This window comes from Mesoplodon mirus (assembly GCF_964341445.2).
Source record: "Mesoplodon mirus genome assembly, chromosome: 5".
NCBI classification, from domain to species: domain Eukaryota; kingdom Metazoa; phylum Chordata; class Mammalia; order Artiodactyla; family Ziphiidae; genus Mesoplodon; species Mesoplodon mirus.
Window position 1 is genome coordinate 45,645,255 of NC_138980.1, and position 24,551 is coordinate 45,669,805.

The window sequence follows — 24,551 nt, forward strand, 5'->3', positions numbered from 1 at the left end:
TTTAGTTCCTCGGCTGGTCTGGGTTCTAATTCAGCACCTCCTATACCTGACTCCAGGCTCGGGGAAGAGAACAAAGGACATCAGATGCTGGTGAAAATGGGTAAGGTTCCTGGGAAGGCGGAACAATCCGCTCTGGGCATTCGGGGTTGGGGGATGATGAAGTCAGAGGAAGCTCCAACTCATGACCAGAACTTCTGAGCCTGCAGGGTTTTTACTGAGCGTCCTTTCTTACTACCTTAGTTTCCCGTTTATAAACTGCACGTCTGCATGTCGTTTGACTCTCCAGACATTTCCATTTAACTTCATGTCAGGGTAAATGCACCACAATTTAAGCTTCCTCTGTGGGTCATAACCATTCATCCCTCCCTTCTTCAGGCTGGAGTGGATCTGGCGGCCTCGGCGTGAAGGAGCAAGGAATCCAGGACCCCATCAAGGGGGGGGACGTCCGGGATAAGTGGGACCAGTACAAGGGTGTGGGTGTGGCCCTGGACGACCCCTACGAGAACTACCGCAGGAACAAGAGCTATTCCTTCATCGCCCGCATGAAGGCCAGGGACGAGTGCAAGTAGGCGCGGCGCGGGCAGGGAGCCATGCCAGTGGCCGGCCACCGGCAGCGAGGACTGTTGGACCCTTCTTGGCTTACTGGCAGTGGAAGATGGTAGGGACAGCTCGGTTCTCTCACTGTCTCCATCTGTGGGGAGCGACAGAAGAGAAGGAAGACTTCGGCAGGCCTTGTGACGAGTGCCACGCTTGATGGCACGGAAGGCCCAGGCCCCACCTGCAAACCAGCTCTAACGTAGCAGCAAGAGTCACAAGGAGATGCCCAGCCAACTCGACAATGAGCTTATTTCCCTGGACAGTGAAGCGAGAAACACAAGACCCCTGGATAAGAATTCTTGTCATCTGAAGGAACGGCTGTCTCACATCTCCCCTCAGCCTGAGCCTCTAAAACCTGTGGGAGTGCACGGAGGAGGGGCCCTGAGGGCACACGCCAGCCCAGCCCAAGGGGCCGGCCCTCCCACTCTCCCATCAGTTGTGTTGTGAGAAGGCTCAGGCCAGGCGCTGGTACTGCTCACTCTAAAAATGGAAAAACAAAACCTTTTTGATTTGCAAAGTTAACAGGGTTTTCATTTTTACTCCAAATGGTTTTAGAAAAACATACTGATCTAGGTTGATACCCAGTGAGATAATTTGAAACCTGATTCCTCTGAGACATACTAGCCCTTAGTTATTTAAGCTGTTTAAGTTGAGGTGGGTTTTTTGTTTGTTTTTTGTTTTTGTTTTTGTTAGCCATTTGCTGTTCCCTGCAGAAACAAAAGGTTCTGAGGAAACTTATCTGAGGCATCTCCAGGTCACGTAATGATGACGCCCTTGGAGAACCTGTACCCTTAGTGTCTCTACTTGTGTTTTTCACGGAGAGGAACCCGCACACCAGCACTCACGTGCAACGGCCCATTCACATCCAGAGTGTGGAGAGCGACCACCGGCCCTGCTTCCTGCTCTGTCACTTCCTTTGCCTGCCCCAAGCCGCCCCCAAAGGGAGGTGAGGCTGGAGGGAGCCGCCTCTGCCGGGAGCTGCTGAGCGACCGCCTGGGATTGGCTGCACTCAGCATCTGCGGGCAGCTTGGTGCGGTGCCATTTATTTGTACAGAAACATTTTTGAAAAATTCTTTTCAATAAGATGCAAAATTTTCTCCAACTTTTCCACCTGATGTGTTAAAATATTTGATTTTGTTCTAGATTTCCTGTAGCTGTGAATTGTTCAAACGTGTCTGATTCAGGATAAAATGTAAACGTGTTGTTAACAATTTCTTGTGGATTTTACTGTTTTGCTTCAAATAAAGACTTTTTTTTTTAAAGACGTTTTTCTCTGCGTTTAAGTCAGAAGCGTGCTCAGGCTGAGGAGGGAGGAGGTGCGTCCTGAGTGCAGACTTTGTCTGAATTGTGGAGTCGGGTCAGAAGCTCTGCACTGGTGTCTCCTGGGAGTCCCCGGCGTGGACGCCTGGTCCTGTTTCCTCGTGGCTCCATGTGGCTCCAGACAGGCTGGCATCCTCTGTCCTGCCACGAGTGGTGACAGCTCCACCTGGGGTTCCATTTCCACTGGCCTGTGTGGTACGTCCTCTCAGGTGCCATGCACACTGAGGAAATGGGGGCTGGGAGGGCTCAACTACTCAGCTAGAAAAGGCTGCAGCTGGGATTCTCAGGTGAGTCCTGGGTGCCACCTGCCCCCACCACTGAATGTCCCCTGGGAACTAAGGTGTGAGCGTCACAGCTGGTTTACGGGACCAGCTCCTTAGACCCATGAGTCTGTCTCACCTCCCGGCGTTCACAGCTCCTTCTTCACCTCCTCCAGGGCCTCCTCCATGGTCAGCGGGGTGGGCCTGTGTTGCCTGATGTACTGTGGGGCAGAGGACACACAGGGAAGCCATCACCACTGCTGCCTCAGTCGACTGAGGCTCTGGGTCCTGGAGATGGTGCCTACCTCCAGGGGCTAACAGAAAAAATGAAGGGATGCCAGGTGGCAATGGAAACAGAAGAGGAGAGGTGAACCCAGGCAGTGTCCGGGCAGGTGCCCTGCAAGGGGTGAGCCCTGACTGAGCCTGGAAGGGAAGAGGGACCGTGGTGAGGGGCAGGGCTACTCGGGGTGCCCTCAGAGGACACAGGTTGGGGAGGACTTAGGTGCCACTCTCAGGGTGTGGGCCTGGAGCAGAGAGCAGGCAGCCACACGTGGGCTGCAGGCAGGTGACGTAGTCAGGTCACTTCAGCCTGCATCCAATCAACTGATGCACATCCAACAGAGGAACAAGTTAAAAGGACTCCACTGGGGAGCAATCGGCCCAGTCCAGAATGTGGGGAACCGTCAGATAACCTATTTTCTTTCTTTTTTTTGGCCACACCGTGCGGCATATGGGATCTTTGTTTCCCAGTCAGGGATCGAACCCACACCCCCTGCATTGGAAGCGCAGAGTCAACCACTGGACCGCCAGGGAAGTCCCAGGACAACCTGTTTTCTTCCAACCAATAAACTGCAAGGAAACAAAAGAGATGGGGGAGGGGGAAAGACCTCTAGAGCAGTGGTTCTCAAAGTGGGTCCCCAATGGGCCCATGGGAGAAATGCCCACTGCTAGGCCCACCCTGCTGCCAACACAACCCCAGTGGTCAGGCCCTCAGGGGTCTGATGCTGCTTAGGGCTGAGAACCACTGCTCTAGATTAAGACATCAAACAATCTTGATGTACCACTTTGGACACTGATGAAAAAAATAGGAAAAAAAGGTACAACTTTTATGAGATGAGCGGAAATCTGAACACTGGATATCTAATGATATCAAGAAAACTTAGGGCTTCCCTGGTGGCGCAGTGGTTGAGAATCCACCTGCCAATGCAGGGGGCACGGGTTCGAGCCCTAGTCTGGGAAGATGCCACGGAGCAACTAAGCCTGTGTGCCACAACTACTGAGACTGTACTCTAGAGCCCACAAGCCACAACTACTGAAGCCTGTGCACCTAGAGCCCGTGCTCTGCAACACGAAAAGCCACCCAATGAGAAGCCTGCGCACCGCAATGAAGAGTAGCCCCCGCTCACCGCAACTAGAGAAAAGCCGACACACAGCAACAAAGACCCAATGCAGCCAAAAAAAAAAATGTTGCAGGAATTCCCTGGCTGTCCAGTGGTTAGGACTCTGCACTTTCACTGCCAAGGGCAAGGGTTTGATCCCTAGTCAGGGAACTAAGATCCCACAAGCAAAACAAACAAACAAAAAGTTAATTTGGTTTTGGTATACTGGCATTGTGACTATTTTTTTTAAGTCCTTATTTTTAAGAAATATATACTGAAATATTTGTAGATAAAATGATAAAAATCACCATGCAGAACAACTCATATAGTATGATGCCATTTCTGTAAAGAAATATATATATATCATATTTTATATATAAATACTATACCTCTTCTATATATTTTATACATAGTATAAAATATGTAAGATATAATATTGTACATGTACATAACAGTTCATATTTTACATAGGAAAAATCTAAAGAATATAAATCAAGTTGGTAATAGTTATCTCTGAAATTATGGAGAACTTTATAAGCTACATATCTCCAACAAAATTTTTATACAATGTTTTTTGTAATCAGACAAAAAAATAAATTTTGGAGGGAAAAATAGAGGTGAGTGTGACATCCCTTGAGCTTAGCCCTTGGGACTGAGGAGAGGGGCCCTGCCTGTGGTGGCCCACGGGAATGGTAGGTAGAGGGACAGGACCCTCACCGAGGAGGTCACCTTTGGTCCGAGGTCACACAGAGCCTGGGCTGTGGCTGGCTCTCAGTGTCCCTGCCCCGCACCAGCCCTGGTCATGGCCAAAGAGAGAACAGGACTCCTTCCACGAGGACTGAAGGTGAAGGTGGCTGGGCCCCCAGCGTCCCCGCCACCCCGGGCTGAGCGTGGGAAGCCGCCTGCCCTCTCTTTCCCGGGAAGGGTTAGCTGCGCCATGGTCACCTCTTTGGTTTCCTCCAGGGTGTGGTAATGGAATGAGTCCTGGTCCAGGGAGTGCAGGAGGGATGCATGCAGGTGCCGGCTGGCCTCGATGAACTGCTGTGTCAGGCTCAGTTGCTGCTTCAGCACATCGTTGAGTGCGAACTCGGCTGGGCTATACGCTGTCAGGGCTGCACCAGGTTCCGTGTCAGTCGGCAGCCCCCGGGGCCCCATCCCCCTGGCCAGACCCGCTCCCCGCGAGGGCCCTGCAACCCCCAACCGTGGACTGTGTCAGGATGCTCTCAGCAGGTGCTGCCACCTTCGTAAGCAGCAAAGGACTCGCCTATTCTGTGCCTCTCTCTACTCAGTAGTAAAGGAACCGCTCTCTTCGCTGACTTTGTGTGGATCTCACCTCAGCTCAGCTCCCAGGCAGAACCGGAAGCCTCAACCTCAGCGTCCAACACAAGGAAAGAAGGCCAGTGACATGGCTCCCCAAACTGCAACCGCACAGTGCGAATCTAACACTCCTGAACTGTACACTTAAAAATGGGGAAGAGGGTAAATTTTACACTATGAATTTTTAAACACATAATTAAAATAATTTAAAATGCAATTAAAATATAATAATTAACTAAATAAAAGTACAATTAAAAATAACTGCAGGGCTTCCCTGGTGGCGCAGTGGTTGAGAGTCCGCCTGCTGATGCAGGGGACACGGGTTTGTGCCCCGGTCCGGGAAGATCCCACATGCTGTGGAGCGGCTGGGCCCGTGAGCCATGGCCGCTGAGCCTGCGCGTCCGGAGCCTGTGCTCCGCAACGGGAGAGGCCACAACAGTGAGAGGCCCGCATACGGCAAAAAAAAAAAAAAAAAAAGAGAGAAAAAAAAAAAATAACTGCAACCAGGGCTTCCCTGGTGGCACAGTGGTTAAGAATCCGCCTGCCAATGCAGGGGACACGGGTTCGAGCCCTGGTCCGGGAAGATCCCACATGCCGCAGAGCAACGAAGCCCGTGCGCCACAACTACTGAGCCTGTGCTCTAGAGCCCGTGAGCCACAACTACTGAGCCCGCGTGCCACAACTACTAAAGCCGGCGTGCCTAGAGCCCGTGCTCCGCAACAAGAGAAGCCACCGCAATGAGAAGCCCACACACCGCGACGAACAGTAGCCCCCGCTCAGCAACGAAGACCCACCGCAGCCAAAAAATAAAATTAAAATTAAAAAATTAAAAATTTAAAAATTAAAAAAAATAACTGCAACTGTTAAAAATGATCATTACTAAGACTACAGAGTAACATGGAAAAATCGTTGAGGTTAATATTGTGTTTAAAAACAGTTTTTTTTTAAGGATATAAATATTTCACTTATTGCAACCAAAGATATTTTAATATCTTCATCTTCTAAAAATGTTAAGAAAATGGAAATGGGGGGAAAAAAAGCAGGTTCTAGACGGATGCGAGTCATCAGCAGCCCTGCGGGACCTGACACAGACTGGGTTTCCCAAGGTGGCTGCTGGGCGTCTTCCTCTTGCCCGAGGCTGGGCTGGGCCTCCCCAGGGCCCCACGACTCTCCCACACTCAGCAAGGAGGCAAGTGTCGTGTCCACAGGGCTGGGCCGCTCAGTACTGGCTGAGTGTCTTCCAGAGGAAAACACCTATGGATTCTGGACAGAAAGGCTCTGAGGGGAACACACAAAATAAAGATGGCCCTGTTGGGGTGGAAGGCTCATAGGTATGTTCCTGGTAGCCTTCCTGTTCTGTCCAACATTGGTGTCCTTGACCTAAGGGACCCACAAGGTGAGCTGGGCTGTTACCTTCTATGGCGTCCGCACTGATGACGTGGCTGGCGATGGGCGAGGGGTCCACGTAGGCACCTCCCAGAGCTGGTCCGATGGCCGCTACGCCGGCCGCTGTCCCGAGGACAAAGGGGGAGAGGTGAGTGGGCAGGATTCAGAGCAATGACTTTCGCATCAACAGGTATGAGGCTGAAATAAGCTACATGAATCTGTCCTTTTCTCTTTCTGAATGTGATGGCCACCCTCCTTGCTTTTTTAACCGTTCCCCCTTTTAAAATTTTCCCAAACCTGCCTCCATCTTTCTGGTAGGTTCTCCCTGTTCAATATACAAGTCAGGTGTGCTGGCTGAAGTGGTCACCACAGCTCAGCACGGCTGACAACTGTGGCATCGTGCCCTCCCCTGGCTCTGCCCTCCTTCCACAGCTATTTGAGGGCTTCGGAATGTTCCCTGGATTCTAACTGGCTGGTTGATTTACGCTGCCTTTTTTCTCCCTCCTTTCAAAGTCAGGCCGCGTCTAGGAAATCAACAACACCAATGTTTTATGAAAGCATCTCTTTATTTTTTATTTTTCACTTTTTAAAAAACATCTTTATTGCAGTATAATTGCTTCACAATGGTGTGTTAGTTTCTGCTCTATAACAAAGTGAACCAGCTATACATATACATATATCCCCATATCTCCTCCCTCTTGCGCCTCCCTCCCACCCTCCCTATCCCACCCCTCTAGGTGGTCACAAAGCACGGAGCTGATCTCCCTGTGCTATGCGGCTGCTTTCCACTAGCTATCTATTTTACATTTGGTAGTGTATGTATGTCCATGCCACTCTCTCACTTCGTCCCAGCTTACCCTTCCCCCCACCCCGTGTCCATCTCTTTAAATTGCAAAAAAAAGAAACAAAAATGGGCACATTTGCTGCCCACAGGCTAGGTTGTCAGAAAGGCAGCAGGAGGAACTGGAGAGGGACACAGAACCAGGGTTTAAAATCCCCTTGAACACCTTCTAGCGATCTGAGTTGGCTCGTCTGACTGACCTTCCTCCCTGAGAAACAAAACAGTCACGCCCCCAGCCAGGTGTGAGGTCCCGGGGGATGTATGACTAAGCCCTCCAAATCCAAATGAACAGACAAAGGGAGAACCACACCCCAGCGCACAGTCTGGAAACAAGCTCTGTCCGTATTGCGGGTGTTGTCTAGACAAGAAAAGGGAGCAGGAGACTCGCTAAAAGAAAGCGACCTTTCCATCCGCAAGGGCCAAGACCAATGCTGGGGACAAGAGAAAAGATGAGCAGTGCCTGCTGCACCCCAGAAGAGAATCCACCGACAAACGCGGTGAGTTCAGACAACCAGCCAGATGGGCGACACAGCAGCCCTTGGAGCCTCCATGCTGGGGCCCCACAAAGTGCCTGAGGACATGCTGTCCCGGAAGGCGGTTCCTGTCACCCTGGGTACCACTGACATTTGGGGCGGGGTCACTCTCTGGCCAGGCCGTCCTGGCCACTGCAGGATGTTGAGCAGCACCCCTGGCCTCCACCCATAGACTTCCCATCGCCCAGATCTTGCCAATGCCTGTCCCCTGGGGCCAGGATCACCCCAGCTGAGAACCACTACTTTAGTCTTTGGTTTGAAACCTTTCAGTGTTTTAGAGCTTGGAAGACAGTGAGGAGTACCCAAGGAGCCCCCTCTTCTGTGGGAGAGGAAACAGGGTGCTGAGGTCCCCCCAGCTGACTAATGACGACAACCCAGACCTCCTGGCCCCAGGGTTCCTGCCTGTTGCTGCCTCTGGCCTGCCCCTCCCTCCTCCAACCAACATGCTTACCCTTAGCCCACTGGTAGGTGAAGGCGGGATCGAGGGTCTGCACAGCCATCTCCTTCACCATGACTCTTGTAACACCCTTGGCCAACTTTTTCTGAGACTTGGGAGTTGGTGGAGGAAGGTCTGTCTTCAGGCTTGCAGAAAATTCAGACCGAGTCGCCAGCATCCTGTCAGGAGACTCCTCAGAATGGGGCATCGACTCAGATGCTGTTGGACTGGGGGATTTTTCAAAATCATCCGAATAAGCCGAGCTCACTGTGCTGGCCGTATGTTCCTGAGACTTTGACCCCAGGCTAGAAGTGCCCTTGGGTCCAGGGGACGAGACGGACCGCTGGCTCAGGCACTCAGAAATCTCGCTTCCAGAGGGGGGGGCCCCAGCCCAGGGGCTTTTGCTGGATGCCTTTTCCCCTTGACCTTCTTTCTAAAACAAAGGATGGCAGAGGTCACTGGAAAGTGTTTTCGAATGACCAACAAGCTCGGAATACCACTGCGTTAGAATGAGGGCACCCCAAGGGCCCAGGAGGTGAGGGTCCACGCTGTCCTTCCTAGATTTAGGCAGGCTGAGTATCGTAAGCAGAACATTTTTTTTTAAACATCTTTATTGGAGTATAATTGCTTTACAATGTTGTGTTAGTTTCTGCTGCATAACAAAGTGAATCAGCTATATGCATACATATATCCCCATATCCCCTCCCTCTTGCATCTCCTTCCCACCCTCCCTATCCCACCCCTCTAGGTGGTCACAAAGCACCGAGCTGATCTCCCTGGGATATGTGGCTGCTTCCCACTAGGGATAAATGTAAAATAAATGTAAAATCTATTTTACATTTGGTAGTGTATACGTCAAAGCTACTCTCAGCTGACCCTTCCCCCTCCCCGTGTCCTTAAGTCCATTCTCTACGTCTGCATCTTTATTCCTGTCCTGCCCCTAGGTTCATCAGAACCTTTTTTTTTTTTTTTTAGATTCCATATGTATTTGTTAGCATACGGCATTTGTTTTTCTGACTTACTTCACTCTGTAGGACAGACTCTACATCCATCCACCTCACTACAAATAACTCAATTTCATTTCTTTTTATGGCTGAGTAATATTCCATTGTATATATGTGCCACATCTTCTTTATCCATTCATCTGTCGATAGACACTTATGTTGCTTCCATGTCCCGGCTATTGTAAATACTGCTGCAATGAACATTGTGTACATGGCTCTTTTTGAATTATGGTTTTCTCAGGGTGTATGCCCAGTAGTGGGATTGCTGGGTCATATGGTAGTTCTATTTTTAGTTTCTTAGGGAACCTCCATACTGTTCTCCACAGTGGCTGTATCAGTTTACATTCCCACCAACAGTGCAAGAGGGTTCCCTTTTCTCCACACCCTCTCCAGCATTTATTGTTTCTAGATTTTTTGATGATGGCCATTCTGACCGGTATGAGGTGATACCTCATTGTAGTTTTGATTTGCATTTCTCTAATGATTAGTGATGTTGGGCATCTTTCATGTGTTTGTTGTCAATCTGTATATCTTCTTTGGAGAAATGTCTATTTAGGTCTTCTGTCCATTTTTGGAGTCGGTTGTTTGTTTTTTTGATATTGAGCTGCATGTATATTTTGGAGATTAATCCTTTGTCAGTTGCTTCATTTGCAAATATTTTCTCCCATTCTGAGGGTTTTCTTTTTGTCTTGTTTATGGTTCCCTTTGCTGTGCAAAAGCCTTTAAGTTTCATTAGGTCCCATTTGTTTATTTTTGTTTTTATTTCCATTTCTCTAGGAGGTCGGTCAAAAAAGGATCTTGCTGTGATTTATGTCATAGGGTGTTCTGTGTATGTTTTCCTCTAAGAGTTTTACAGTGTCTGGCCTTACATTTAGGTCTTTAATCCACTGTGAGTTTATTTCTGTGTATGGTGTTAAGAAGTGTTCTAATTTCATTCTTTTATGTGTAGCTGTCCAGTTTTCCCAACACCACTTATTGAAGAGGCTGTCTTTTCTCCATTGTATATTCTTGCCTCCTTTATCAAAGATAAGGTGACCATATGTGCATGGGTTTATCTCTGGGCTCTCTGTTCCATTGATCTATATTTCTGTTTTTGTGTTACTACCATACTGTCTTGATGACTGTAGCTTTGTAGTATAGTCTGAAGTCAGGGAGCCTGATTCTCCAGCTCCGTTTTTCTTTCTCAAGATTGCTTTGGCTATTCGGGGTCTTTCGTGTTTCCATACAAACTGTGAAATTTTTTGTTCTAGTTCTGTGAAAAATGCCATTGGTAGTTTGATAGGGATTCCACCAAATCTGTAGATCGCTTTGGGTAGTATAGTCATTTTCACAATGTTGATTCTTCCATTCCAAGAACATGGTATATCTCTCCATCTGTTTGTATCATCCTTAATTTCTTTCATCAGTATCTTATAGTTTTCTGCATACAGGTCTTTTGTCTCCTTAGGTAGGTTTATTCCTAGGTATTTTATTCCTTTTTTTTTTTTTTGCGGTACGCGGGCCTCTCACTGTTGTGGCCTCTCCCATTGTGGAGCACAGGCTCCGGACGCGCAGGCTCAGCAGCCATGGCTCACGGGCCCAGCCGCTCTGCGGCATGTGGGATCTTCCCGGACTGGGGCACAAACCCATGTCCCTTGCATCGGCAGGCAGACTCTCAACCACTGCGCCACCAGGGAAGCCCTATTTTATTCTTTTTGTTGCAATGGTAAATGGGAGTGTTTCCTTAATTTCTCTTTTGGATTTTTCATCATTAGTGTACAGGAATGCAAGATATTTCTGTACATTAATTTTGTATCCTGCTACTCTATCAAATTCATTGATTAGCTCTAGTAGTTTTCTGGTAGCATCTTTAGGATTCTCTTTGTAAAGTATCATGTCATCTGCAAACAGTGACAGCTTTACTTCTTCTTTTCTGATTTGGATTCCTTTTATTTCTCTTTCTTCTCTGCTGTGGCTAAAACTTCCAAAACGATGTTGAATAATAGTGGTGAGAGTGGACAACCTTGTCTTCTTCCTGATCTTAGAGGAAATGGTTTCAGTTTTTCACCATTGAGAATGATGTTGGCTGTCAGTTTGTCATATATGGCCTATATTATGTTGAGGTAGGTTCCCTCTATGCCTACTTTCTGGAGAGTTTTTATCATAAATCGGTGTTGAATTTTGTCAAAAGCTTTTTCTGCATCTACTGAGATTATCATATGGTTTTTATCCTTCAATTTGTTAATATGGTGTATCACATTGATTGATTTGCATATATTGAAGAATCCTTGCATTCCTGGGATAACCCCACTTGATTGTGGTGTATGATCCTTTTAATGTGCTGTTGGATTCTGTTTGCTAGTATTTTGTTGAGGATTTTTGCATCTATGTTCATCAGCGATATTGGCCTGTAGTTTTCTTTTTTTGTGACACCTTTGTCTGGTTTTGGTATCAGGGTGATGGTGGCCTCGTAGAATGAGTTTGGGAGTGTTCCTCCCTCTGCTACATTTTGGAAGAGTTTAAGAAGGATAGGTGTTAGCTCTTCTCTAAATGTTTGATAGAATTCACCTGTGAAGCCATCTGGTCCTGGGCTTTTGTTTGTTGGAAGATTTTAAATCACAGTCTCAATTTCAGTGCTTGTGATTGGTCTGTTTATACTTTCTATTTCTTCCTGGTTCAGTCTCGGAAGGTGGTACTTTTCTAAGAATTTGTCCATTTCTTCCAGGTTGTCCATTTTATTGGCATAGAGTTGCTTGGAGTAATCTCTCATGATCCTTTGTATTTCTGCAGTGTCAGTTGTTACTTCTCCTTTTTCATTTCTAATTCTGTTGATTTGAGTCTTCTCCCTTTTTTTTCTTGATCAGTCTGGCTAATGGTTTATCAATTTTATCTTCTCAAAGAACCAGCTTTTAGTTTTATTGATCTTTGCTATCATTTCCTTCATTTCTTTTTCATTTATTTCTGATCTGATCTTTATGATTTCTTTCCTTCTGCTAACTTTGGGGGTTTTTTGTTCTTCTTTCTCTAATTGCTTTAGGTATAAGGTTAGGTTGTTTATTTGAGATTTTTCTTGTTTCCTGAGGTAGGATTGTACTGCTATAAACTTCCATCTTAGAACTGCTTTTTCTGCATCCCATATGTTTTGCGTCATCATGTCATTTGTTTCTAGGTATTTTTTGATTTCCTCTTTGATTTCTTCAGTGATCTACTGGTTATTTAGTAGCGTATTGTTTAGCCTCCATGTGTTTGTATTTTTTACAGTTTTTTTCTTGTAATTGATATCTATTCTTATAGCGTTGTGGTCGGAAAAGATACTTGACATGATTGCAATCTTCTTAAATTTACCAAGGCTTGATTTGTGACCCAAGATATGCTCTATCCTAGAGAATGTTCCATGAGCACTTGAGAAGAAAGTGTATTCTGTTGTTTTTGGATGGAATGTCCTATAAATATCAGTTAAGTCCATGTGTCATTTAAAGCTTGTGTTTCCTTATTTATTTTCATTTTGGATGATCTGTCCATTGGTGAAAGTGGGGTGTTAAAGTCCCCTACTATGATTGTGTTACTGTCAATTTCCCCTTTTATGGCTGTTAGCATTTGCTTTATGTACTGAGGTGCTCCTATGTTGGGTACATAAATATTTACCATTGTTATATCTTCTTCTTGGATTGATCCCTTGATCATTATGTAGTGTCCTTCTTTGTCTCTTCTAATAGTCTTTATTTTAAAGTCAATTTTGTCTGATATGAGAATAGCTACTCCAACTTTCTTTTGATTTCCAGTTGCATGGAATATCTTTTTCCATCCCCTCACTTTCAGTCTATATGTGTCCCTAGGTCCGAAGTGGGTCTCTTGTAGACAGCATATATATGGGTCTTGTTTTTGTATCCATTCAGCCAGTCTGTCTTTTGGTTGGAGCATTTAATCCATTTACGTTTAAGGTAATTTCGATATGTATGTTCCTATTAGCATTTTCTTAACTGTTCTGGGTTTGTTTTTGTAGGTCTTTTCCTTCTCTTGTGTTTCCTTGAGCAGAACTCTTGAAACCCTTCAGCACAAGGCTGCTGCACTTAGCATTGATGTTGGGAGCATGTGTAGCTGGCACGTGGGTGAAATCTGTTAAAGTGTCATTATTATGTATTATCAAAACATGCGTTGATAATGAGGTGGTTACTAATACAGAAAGAATCACCACGGGGCAATGCAACAAGTACAGGTTAGTGCAGGTACTGTTGTGGGGAAGTTAAGTGGGATCTGCTTTAATCTTCCCATATGTTAAGTAGCTCTATCCTGTTATTACCTAAATCAGGGGTCTCCACCCATGGCATGCTGACATTTGAGACATGAACATTCTTTGCAGCAGGGGCCATCCTATGCATTGCGGGACACTGGCACAGGACATCCCTGACCGCTACCCACTGAATGCCAGTAGCACCCTGCACCCCAGTCATGACCACAGTGTTGCCAGACATCGCCAAGTGTCCCCTAGGGGAGCAATCGCCTCCAGGTGAGAACCACTGACCTAAATGAGGCATAATGGTTGTAAGCCGTTCTACCCAAAGACCTAAAACAAAAAATCAGTTTTTTGTACTTACTTTCTGTTCCAAGTCTGATTTCTCACTGACAGCTGGAGCCAGATCATCAAGGGATAAAATGTTTATTCTCAAATCTGTAATCAAAAATATAACGTGCCGATATTTACTCCACATGCGTTTACCATCCTGTTGTAGGCACTGGGTTAAGTGCTAGGGACAGGAAGAGCGGAAGGCGTGCAGTCCCTGTCCTCAGAAAGCGAGCCCAGGGATCCAAGTGCTTTTTCTCTAAAGGGATAGGTCGTAAATATTTTTGGCTTTTTGGGCTAGTCTGTCTCTGTCACCATTGCTCAGCTCTGCCCTCATGATTCGAAAGCCGCCACAGACCATGTGTAAACAAATGGGTATGGCTGTGTCCCAATAAAACTTTATTTATAGGGACTTCCCCCATGGTTCTGCAGTTAAGAATCCAGCCTTCCAAAGCAGGGGATGCAGGTTCGATCCCTGGTCGGGGAACTGAGATCCCACATGCCGCGCAGTGCAGCCAAAAAAAAAAAAAAAACTTTATTCATACAAACAGACGACTGGGCTTCCCTTGTGGTGCACTGGTTAAGAATCCGCCTGCCAGTGCAGGGGACATGGGTTCGAGCCCTGGTCCAAGAAGATCTCAAATGCCACAGAGCAACTAAGCCCACGAGCCACAACTACTGAAGCCCACGCGCCCTAGAGCCCGTGCTCTGCAACAAGAGAAGTTACCCCAATGAGAAGCCCGTGCTCCGCAACGAAGAGTAGCCCCTGCTCATCACAACTAGAAGAAAGCCTGCACGCAGCAATGAAGACCCAATGCAGCCAAAAATAAATAAATAAAACATTAAAAAAATTTTTTTTAAATAAAAGAAGAGCCAAGTATTGTGAACATGTGTTCAGGGGCCCTGGAGGTCTGAGAAGAGGGAGTTATAACCTCAAGGGGGTTGGAGACTTGGCTGGGGAAGGAGGAGCTGACACCAGGTCTGGCCACAGGATCTGCGGGACCCAGTGCAAAGAAAAAAAAAAAAAAAAAAAACAGACGATGGGGTAATTCCCAGTTGTTAGGACTCTGCGTTTTCACTGCCGAGGGCCTGGGTTCAATCCCTGGTTGGGGAACTAAGGAACTAAGATCCCACAGGACAAGCAGTGAGGCCAAAAAAACAAAGCAAAACAAAGAAACAAAACACAGACCACAGACCTCTCAGCCCCTGGCCTAGACAGAGGAGATGATCATGATGCAAGGAAGGATGCCCAGTGACACGTGTGCTTGAGGTAGGAGAGGGGGGCCCTCCGCTGGGGGACTGGCACCTCATCCTAAGTTCTCATTTAAAGCAAGTTAAGGGCACTTAACTCTGGCGCCAGCTGGCCAGTCGCCAGCACCCAAATGCCTTGGGTGCAGGTTACTCAGGAGCAGGAAGGCTCTGCGCAGTTCGGGTGTCCCAGCAGGTTTCTGCCCCATCAGTATGTGAGCCCACTCCTCCCCAGGATGGGGAAGGCCGACCGGCTGCCAGTATTCATAGGGACCCCATCACGTGGCTCATTTCAGGCCCGAGGCACAGAGGCTGTGTGTGTGTGTGTGTGTGTGCGCGTGCGTGCGTGCATGTGCGCACGCACCTGAGGATGGGGAGGGTGGGGGGGTCCACCCTGCGGGGCCTCAAAACTCAAGCAGGTACATGATCCAATCATAGCTGAGTTGAACAGACACTTCCAAGGGGGGCCTAAGGTGTCTAGGGCTTCCACGGAGGGCACGTGCTAGGTTGGAGGGATGAGTCTCCCTGAGGAGGCAGGATGAGACCCCCAATTCTAGGAACAGGCAGGGGACAGTTAGCAAGAGCAGACGGGAGCAGGGCCCTCCCGCAGGTGGCACAGCGCTGGGGAGGAGCAGGAGATGGAAGACTGAGCTGTCTACTCTCTTTGCAAAAGTCAGCTGAGTGCAGCCCCAGACACCAGGCTGCCTGGCGGCATAAGACCCAGATCAAAGCCCAGCTCATCACTCTAGCGTGAGGGTCTCGCCCCCGCCTCCGAGCTCCTCTAACACTCCCAGTTACCACAATGAGTGTTGGACACGTAAGTCCAGAGATACGTTCATGGACAAAGCCTCTGAACTAAGCCATCCCAGCCGGCTCGGGCCAAGGCACTGCAGGAAACTGTGGACGAGCTCTCCAGAACAGTGTTGTCACTGGCTGAGGAATGACGTTATTGTCACATCAGCCAACCTGGACACGCACACGCTTACTGAGCAGGAGGCCCCACTGAGGCACTCCACAGGCACCAGCTCACTGACACAGCTCTGCCCCATGTTACAGATGAGGAGACCACGGCACAGAGAGCCTGAGACTGCACGGCCAGAAAGAGACGGAGCAAGGATGTCCACCCCAGGTATTCTGGACCCCAAACTCAGACTTGTACTCACCACTCCCTGCTACGTGCCTCCCGTGAGGCTGCATCAGAATGAGGGAAGGTGGGGTCTGGACACCGAGGGGGCCCTCCAGGCCAGCAGCGAGGGCTGAGGGGCAGCCTGGATGGGCAGCCCAGGAGGGCAGGAACCTGGGTCTGGTGCCTGCCTGCCAGCTATACCCACCTTCTCACCCACACCTGCCAGGCTGGCATGGACACCCACTCACCAGCCCCTTGGGCCCAAAGATACGAGACCGATCAGTGAGGTGCCAAACGGCATCCGGCCGATGGTGGCCCCTGAGGGGGCTCAAAGGGATTTCCTCACATCCGTGAGCCCGTTTCGCTGCCTTCTCCAACCCTCACAAGGGCGCGTGGCAGGGACTCTTGTTGGCCGTGCTTCTCCTCCCTGCCCCCTACGTGGTGGTACCTTGGCATCTTGAATATTTTGACCTGCAGGAATCTGAGACACAGCAGGGGCTGCAAGGACTCCCCGACCTTCTCCCCTGAATCAGGTCATAAGGCCCTCAGGTAAGAAGATATGCCTTCCCTCTACCTGGAGGAAAGGAGCATCCTTATGTCCAAGATGGGGGACACTGAGCAACCCCAACTACACCTCCCCTCATCTACTACCCTTGGCTCATATCCTTCCATCTATCACATTATCCCACAACTATTCTACTCCCCATCAAACCTAGCAGAAGGTGCAACCATTTCTTCAGGTTTCCATTTCCTTATGAAGGCTCCTGTGTCACATAAAACGTACATTAAATATTTATTTAATATCTGAACACTCTTCTCCTGTTAACCTGTCTTTCGTCACAGAGCCCCAGCCAAGAACCCAGAAGGACACAAGGAAAAAGTTATTTTTCCTCCCCTACAACTGATTCACAGGCTACGGATCACCCTGGCACTTGGGGGCAGGGGCGAGTTGGCTTGTTTGTCATCCTGTTCCTGACACCACGATGGCTGGCACGTGCTGGCACACAGCAGGCACTCAAGACACAGTTATTTAACTCAGATTTGATGATCAGGCACCCCAGATGGGAGAAATCAATGTTGGCTGCACATCTTTTTTCTTTCTGCTCTTTCTTAAATACATACAATGTTAAAATAAAAATCACGTTGAATGATGGTGAAATAATAAAAATGTTTATGAGGGAATTCCCTGGTGGCTCAGTGGTTAGGAATCCACCTGCCAATGCAGGGGACACGGGTTCGAGCCCTGGTCCGGGAAGATCCCACATGCCGTGGAGCAGCTAAGCCCGTGCGCCACAACTACTGAGCCCGCGCTCTAGAGCTTGCGGGCCACAGCTACTGAAGCCCACGTGCCTAGAGCCTGTGCTCTGCAACAAGAGAAGCCACCACAATGAGAAGCCCGCACACCACAATGAAGAGTAGCCCCTGCTCGCTGCAACTAGAGAAAGCCTGTGCGCAGCAACGAAGACCCAACGCAGCCAAAAATAAATAAATAAATTTATAAAAAGAAAAGTTTGTGACTGGTTAGAGATTGGTTTCTTTTTCTGAATTTAAAAAGGAAAGGAAGCAAATTTCTCTTTTACAACAAGGAAAACTGCATTGCCGCCCTCTTGCACGAGGCTCTAGAAGGATTTCTGTTTTGGCTCTGTCGTTGGGTAGGGTTACTAGAAGAAGGCTTTAAAGGCAGAACAAAACAATCTGACGTAGCCCCTCAACTAGGAAAGAAAGTCAGGAAGCCAAGGGTGTGACTCGCACCCCTCATGACAATACCCTGTGATCACCAGGCCAGGGATCCTAGAGGCTGTCTTGCCCTTCCTGCCCTGGGGTGACAACTCTGTGCAGGGACGAGGGTTACCTTTTAGACTTTCATCGGCGGCTTCTGAGGGAGACTCATCCTGAGGCCCAGCCTCACTCCTTCTCGAGGAGGACAAGAGCTTGCCATCCCCCACTGTCGAGGGTACGGACTTCGGAAAGGCGCTGGGGATGGAAAGCGATGCCGTGTGGGAGGCTGTGTCCTCTGAAATGGGAATCTGTGGGGAGCGAGTTCTCGAGCCAGCACTGTGAAGGGTCCCACCTGCTGACCGTGAGGTTGGCAGACGTGATGTCGGAAATGGCTTTGAGCTGGAAAGATCCTTCCTGGGCAGCGAAAGGACTCTCAGTTGATTTGGGATCTGATCCTACTTTGGTGGAAACAAAAGAAGGGAAATTACCAAACATATGCTACGTAAGTCCTTATCATCGGACATCGTGGCTGGTGGAGAGCATGAGTCCTGGTGATCAAATCATTATCCCTCTCTGCCCCTTTCTCTCCTTTCTCCTCATCTCTGGAAGTCAAGGTACACATTTAGACAAGATAATACTGGGATTAGACATACTCCACAAATAATCAGAAATATCACTTTGCTTTCAAATACATATTGTTAATTACCCATTTTCTAAACTAAGGCCCCTGGATCTTCAACAGAGTCAAAATCAATATGCAGATTTTTCCCCTTAAAATGCAGCCTTCCCATCACTTCACACCAACTAGGATGGCTATAACCAAAAAAAAAAACAAAACCCAAAAAATAACAAGTGTTGGTGAGGATGTCGAGAAATTGGAACCCTCATACACTGCTGGTGGGAATGTAAAACGGTGCAGTCACTGTGGGAAACAGTTTCTCTGTTCCTCAATAAGTTACACACAGAATTACTACAAGACCCAAGAGTTCAACTCCTAGGTATAAACCCAAAGAATTGAAAACAGGGACTCAAACAGATACTTGTACACTCTTCACAATCGCCAAAAGGCAGAAACAACCCAAATGTCCATCAATGGACAAATGGATAAATAAAATGTGGTCCATCCACACAATGGAATATTACTCAGCCATAGAAAGGAATGAAGCACTGACACACGCTACCATGTGAGTGAACCTTGTGAACATCGTGCTAAGGGAAAGAAACCAGACACAAAAGGCCACAGGTTGTATGATTCCATTACACGAGATGTCTAGAACAGGCAAACCCACAGAGACAGAAAGCAGATTAGTGGTTGTTAGGGTCTGGGGGAGGGGGCAACAGGGAGGGATTACTGGGTAAGGGTCTCCTTTTGGCATGATGAAAATGTTTTGGAACTAGACAGAGGTGGTGGTTACACAACATCGTGAATGCACTAAATGCCACTGAACTGTTCATTTGCATTGAACAGTTGGAAAATGGAAATGCAGCCTTCCCAAGTTAGTGATTCCTGTGTGGTACAACCAACAAGTAGGCATGGATCACCAATGGCAGTGATCACAGCTGGGGTTGGATCAGTCATACAAAGTGCTATCCTGGGGTGTATACAGTTACGAGGCTCCACAGAGTGCAAAACTGCCTGACGTGTCCCAAATCCTGTCCCTTACAGAGCAGCCCAGCAATGGGTACCCGTGATTGGCTGAAACCCAACCTCTCCTCATCAAACACTTTCTGAAGTGTTTACGGGTGATGGCTCTCTTCAAAAGTCTCTAGTGCTATGACAGAAAGGTACAAATGCAAAGTGCATACAAGTACAAAATAAATACATGCAAACCTTACCGAGACTAGTTTTGTTTGTTCTTTCTCACTGACTTTGGTGCTGGTGAAACCCTGATTTGTGGATGCTTCTTTTTCGCTAGAAGATTCCATCAAGCTTCCCAGCAACTCTTTCATTTCCTCTTCATCACTGTCTGGAGAATCCAGTCTTCTAGGAGGTTTTTTCTCTTTGGGTGTTTGAAAATCCCTCTCTTTCCCAACATGTGCTTCAGGGGATATCTTTTCCACAGGTGCTTCTCTCTTCTTTAGAAACCTACTGACCTTCCCACTCGGCATGTCACTCTCAGGGACAGGAATTTCAAGGGCCTGTTTCTGGGAGGTTTTGTCTGTGTTCTGTGAAGAAAGGTCAACCGTCCTTCTGGGGGGATATTCATCTGCTCTGCTAGGAAGCCAGTCCTCAGAGGTCTTCAGGTCAGATTCCACGTCAGACAAATCCAACTGCACCTTCCGGTTCCTGATCTTGGTTTCTATCTGGGCCAGCCTTGTGAGCGCAGCGTTGGCCCTGACCTTCGAGGTAGTGGTCAAAGCTCTACCTGAAGAGAGCCAGGGCCCACTCCCCAGGAAAGCATTCTCTTTTGGGAATAAGTGTTTTCTATCCATAGTCTGGTTTCTTTTTAGAAATCTGCTCGGACCGGGTGCTATTTTGGTAAGACTTCTACTGATTTCCAAATTCTGGACTTCTTCCATCTTTGAATCTTCTAAGGAAATATCACTGAAGTCGCCAAAGATATCACGCACGGTACGGCTGGTTTTTCTTATTGAAGCCATTCTAGGGAGTAAAGAAAGAAAACTTACAGTAAGATACCTGATGTTCAGACTGCACATTCAAATCCCTCAACGCTTCCCACCACCTGGGAGAGGCCAAATCCCCCTTTGCCATCTGGCCAGAGCCTCCCCTTCAAGCCCAATGATGACAATGAAAATAATAAGACACCTGGTACGTTATCATTGAACTATGCCGTTCAAGGCCAGGTCTTAAGTGAGACACGTTACATATTAAAGACGAGAGCCAGTGCTTCTCAGGCCCAGCAGTATGCCTGGCACTCTGCTCAGAGCTACAGTATCTCATTTAATCCTCACTCGACACTGAGAGTTGGTCGTTGTCATGCCTCTTTCATAGAGAAGAGGAAGGAAATGAAGGCCTCCACAGGTTAGGTCACCTGGCCAGCGAGTAACAGAGCCAAATTCAAAGCTCAGGCCAATTCCAAAGGTCCCACTCGCCCCTACAGTGCTTCACTGCCTCTCCAGTTACCCCACCTCTACTCCGAGTGAGTCCTATTACCCAGGTGCACCCCAAGTCTGGTTTTGTCCTTTATCCAAGTGTCCTCAGTTCTCTCAAAAAGAGCTGTTGAAACACAATCTGTATATTTAATGAGCTCTCCAGAAATCTTATTTTACTTACAGTGTGAGAACTACTGCCCTGGGAGCAGGGATGGGGGCTATGGACAGACATAGACCCCCCCACCAAAGGTCGGCCATGTGTTGTATGTGTGTGCTGGTGTACAGTTTTCTGGGGAAAAGGGCCAGTGTTTTCATCATATTCTCAGAGTTCCCATGTGCCCCTGAAGGAATATGAACAATTCACTCCAAGATTTACCAAGGTTTCAAAAGATTTTAAAGACTTAAAAAAATGGAAAAATATGGCATAGGTGCGTGTTTGCTGCAGGCCCTTTAGTGAGGAACCTGGCAACAGCAATGAAAATGTGAAATGCACAGACGCTGTGACACCACAATTCCACGTCTGGGAATTTCCCTACAATGCCCATAGAGATGTATGTTCAAGGGATGTCTTGGCAGCATTGTTTGTACTCATCAGAATCCTGATCCCATCCATACAGGCCCAATGAAGTCCAGATGACCACAGGCAGACAATGGAATACTATGCAGCTGTTAAAAGGAATGGGGGAGATCTGTGTGCATAATAATGTCTCCAGCATAATGATCTGTGAGGCAGAAAAGATGCAGAACCATGCCTCAGCTCCATACTGTTTGAATGTTTTAGCAAGGCCATTTGTTACTTTTATTTTAAAAAATTTACTGTGAGACCCCAAAAAGCCTTTTTTTTCCTCACTCTGTCCACTTGGAAAATAACCTTATTGGGATTGCCAGACTAAATACAGGACACCCAGTTATTTGAATTTCAGATAAATAGCAAATAATTTTAAAAATATAAGTATGACCCAAATATTTTTATCCTAAAAGGTAATGTTCCAAAAATTTTTTAAATTTATTTATTTTATTTATTTATTTTTGGCTGCTTTGGTTCTTCGTTGCTGTGTGCAGCTTTCTCTAATTGCGGTGAGTGGGGGCTACTCTTTGTTCCGGTGCATGGGCTTCTCATTGCAGTGGCTTCTCTTGTTGCAGAGGACAGGCTCTAGGCACGCGGGCTTCAGTAGTTGCAGCATGCGGGCTCAGTAGTTGTGGCTTGCGGGCTCCAGAGCGCAGGCTCAGTAATTGTGGCACACGGGCTTAGTTGCTCCATGGCATGTGGGATCTTCCCGGACCAGTGCTCAAACCCGTGTCCCCTGCATTGGCAGGCGGATTCTTAACCACTGCACCACCAGGGGAGCCCTAAATATTTTTATACTAAAAAATTATTTGTTGTTTATCTGAAACTGAAATTCAATTGGGTGTCCAGTATTTTGATTTGTTAAACCTGGCTACCCTACATCTTATATACCTTTCAAAGCTGAGTTCAAATATTTTGTGCAAGGCATTTAACCCGGCCCCTAAGATTCTGTACAAGAATGAATTATTTTTATTATTTTACTGTCTGTTTCTCTGACTAGTGTGCTTGCTTGTTCATCCCCACCTTAACCACCCCATGTACTAAGAGTGCCCAGCACAGGCCTGACCACAGGAGTCAATGAATCAAAAATCACACCCAACAGAAACAGTGCAGAATTCCTAGTGTGAGTGATCCTGGTCAAGTTACTTAACCACTCTGTGCCTCAGCTTGCTCATCTGTAAAAAGGGAATAATAACTATTAGCCTCACAGGATTCCTATGTTCAGTGTGGGGCATGGAATAAGCATACAATAAAATTTAGATAGCAGTAATGACAGTATTTGGACTACCTGCATAACGGGCCAACTTTTAGCTGGAAGGACATGGTGAAGGGGAAGTAGAAAGCACTGGAACAACATCAACAGCTATCTTTGTGAGTATTTTTGTAGGCAAGGCCCAGGGCACTCTGTGGGTCAAAGGAAAAGCCTGACCACCAGGCCAGGTTTTCTGGCATCGAGTTCTTCTGAAAGTTTCCCTAGGTTTAAAAAAATTTTTTTAATAAAACAATTAAATAAAATAAATAATTTTTTAAAAAGGAATTTTAAGAAAAAGGGATTTCTCTGGTGGCCTAGTGGTTAGGATTCCAGGCTTTCACTGCCATGACCCGGGTTCAATCCCTGCTCCAGAAACTGAGATCCCACAAGCTGCACGGTGCAGCCAAAATAAATAAGTAAAATAAAATAAGATAATTTTAAAAATAAATCAATAATGTTTAAAAGGGTAAATTTCATGTTATGTACATTTTACCACAACTAAAATATACTTTTTTTAATTAAAAAACTTTTATTGAAGTACAGTTGATTTACAATATTGTGTTAGTTTCAGAAATAGATGTATTTTAAAAACACATAATTAAAAATAAACCAATAGGTAAAAGATGTGAACGGATATTTCACCAAAAAAAAAAAAAAAAAAAATACAAATGGCCAATAAGCACCTGAAAAGATGTTCAACATCAGCCATGAGGGAAATTCAAATCAAAACCACTATAAGATCCACTTCATACCCACGAGGGTGGCTATAATCAAAACTACAGAAAATAACAAATGGTTGGCGGAGGGCGTGAAGAAATTGGAACCTTCATACCCCTTTGGAGGAGACTATAAAATGACGTAGCTGACAAACTGGAAAACGGTCTGGTAGTTCCTCAAAAAGTTAAACATCGTTACCATATGATCCAGCAATTCCACTCCCATGAAGCCCAAGATAACTCAAATGTATGCAAATGTTCATAATAGTTCTTATTCATAATAGACAATAAGTGGAAACAACCCAAATATCCATTAACTAGTGAATGGATGAGAACTGAAGTCCATCCATAAATGGGATACTATTCAGTAATAAAAAAGAACAAATAATGACACACACAACACGCATATACGTCAAACACACCATATTAAGGGAAAATACCAGATGATGCAAAAAAACACACAATGTATAATTCCAGTTATAAGGATCGTCCAGAAAAGGTAAATCTATATTCTCAGAAAGTCCATCAGTGGTTGCCTGGGACTGGGAGTGGTAGCGGAGATAGACTGCAAAGGGGCAGGAGAGATACACTTGGGGTGACTGACAAGTTCTAAAGCTGGATGGTAGTGATGTTTGCACCATTTGGTAAATTTACTAAAAATAACGGGAACTGCACGCTTAGAAGGAGTGAACTGTATGCTATGTAAATGAATTATCAATAAAGTTGTTAAAAATAAATAAACCAAAATTTGAAAACACAGTCGCCCCTCAGACCATCGAGCTTTTCCCCCAGGCCTGGAGCGACCCACATCGTACCACGCTCGCTAGTGGGCCCCAGACGGGGAAAATGAGGCGCTAGGCCGCTCTCCCGCCGCCCGACCTGCCCAGCCCCGGAGCGCGTCCCGTTCCCCTGCAACTCCTCTCCCGAGCCCAGGCATTAAGCCCGGCCACCGCCCAGCCAACCCCGCCAACCTCCTCCCACGAAGTCCTTCCGCGGAGGCCGCCACCGCTCTCGGCCGGACTCTTGGGCCAGAAGGGACCGTTGACCCCGGCAACGGCGCCAGGGCGAAAGAGACTACACCTCCCGGTGCACCCCGCGCCCCAACGACCAATAGCGCTCCATGTCACTATCGCGAGGCGTCATGGGAATGGTAGTTTGAAGAGGGACCCGGCGTGCACCGCGCATCAAAGCCCAATGGTGTCTCGGGTCACAATCGCGAGGCGTGACGGGAGTAGTTCCGAGAAGGGGCTGACGC

At 47.1% G+C, this 24,551-nt stretch overlaps 2 protein-coding genes across 5 annotated transcripts in view; one reads left to right on the top strand and one right to left on the bottom strand.

Annotated features, from left to right (window-relative positions):
* Window positions 1–2,271, top strand: part of CHERP (calcium homeostasis endoplasmic reticulum protein) — a 22,118-nt gene extending 19,847 nt beyond the window's left edge. The window contains exons 16-17 of one of the 4 annotated variants that reach the window (XM_082621130.1): window positions 6–100; window positions 376–2,271. In XM_082621130.1, the coding sequence (XP_082477256.1) occupies window positions 6–100; window positions 376–569 (289 nt within the window). In that variant the 3' untranslated portion in view covers window positions 570–2,271. The remainder of the gene's footprint in view (window positions 1–5; window positions 101–375) is intronic. The other 3 variants (XM_082621132.1, XM_082621131.1, XM_082621133.1) reach the window with 3 other exon arrangements.
* On the bottom strand, window positions 1,975–24,349 carry LOC309804076 (uncharacterized protein C19orf44). The gene is made up of 9 exons (XM_082621135.1): window positions 24,268–24,349; window positions 19,543–20,308; window positions 17,840–18,161; window positions 13,648–13,721; window positions 8,085–8,502; window positions 6,287–6,382; window positions 4,502–4,668; window positions 2,317–2,398; window positions 1,975–2,105 (listed from the first exon to the last, which is right to left on the bottom strand). The coding sequence occupies exons 2-8, from the start codon at window positions 20,305–20,307 to the stop codon at window positions 2,327–2,329; spliced, it is 1,914 nt and encodes a 637-aa protein (XP_082477261.1). The 5' UTR covers window position 20,308; window positions 24,268–24,349; the 3' UTR covers window positions 1,975–2,105; window positions 2,317–2,326.
* Window positions 24,350–24,551: the final 202 nt, after the last annotated feature.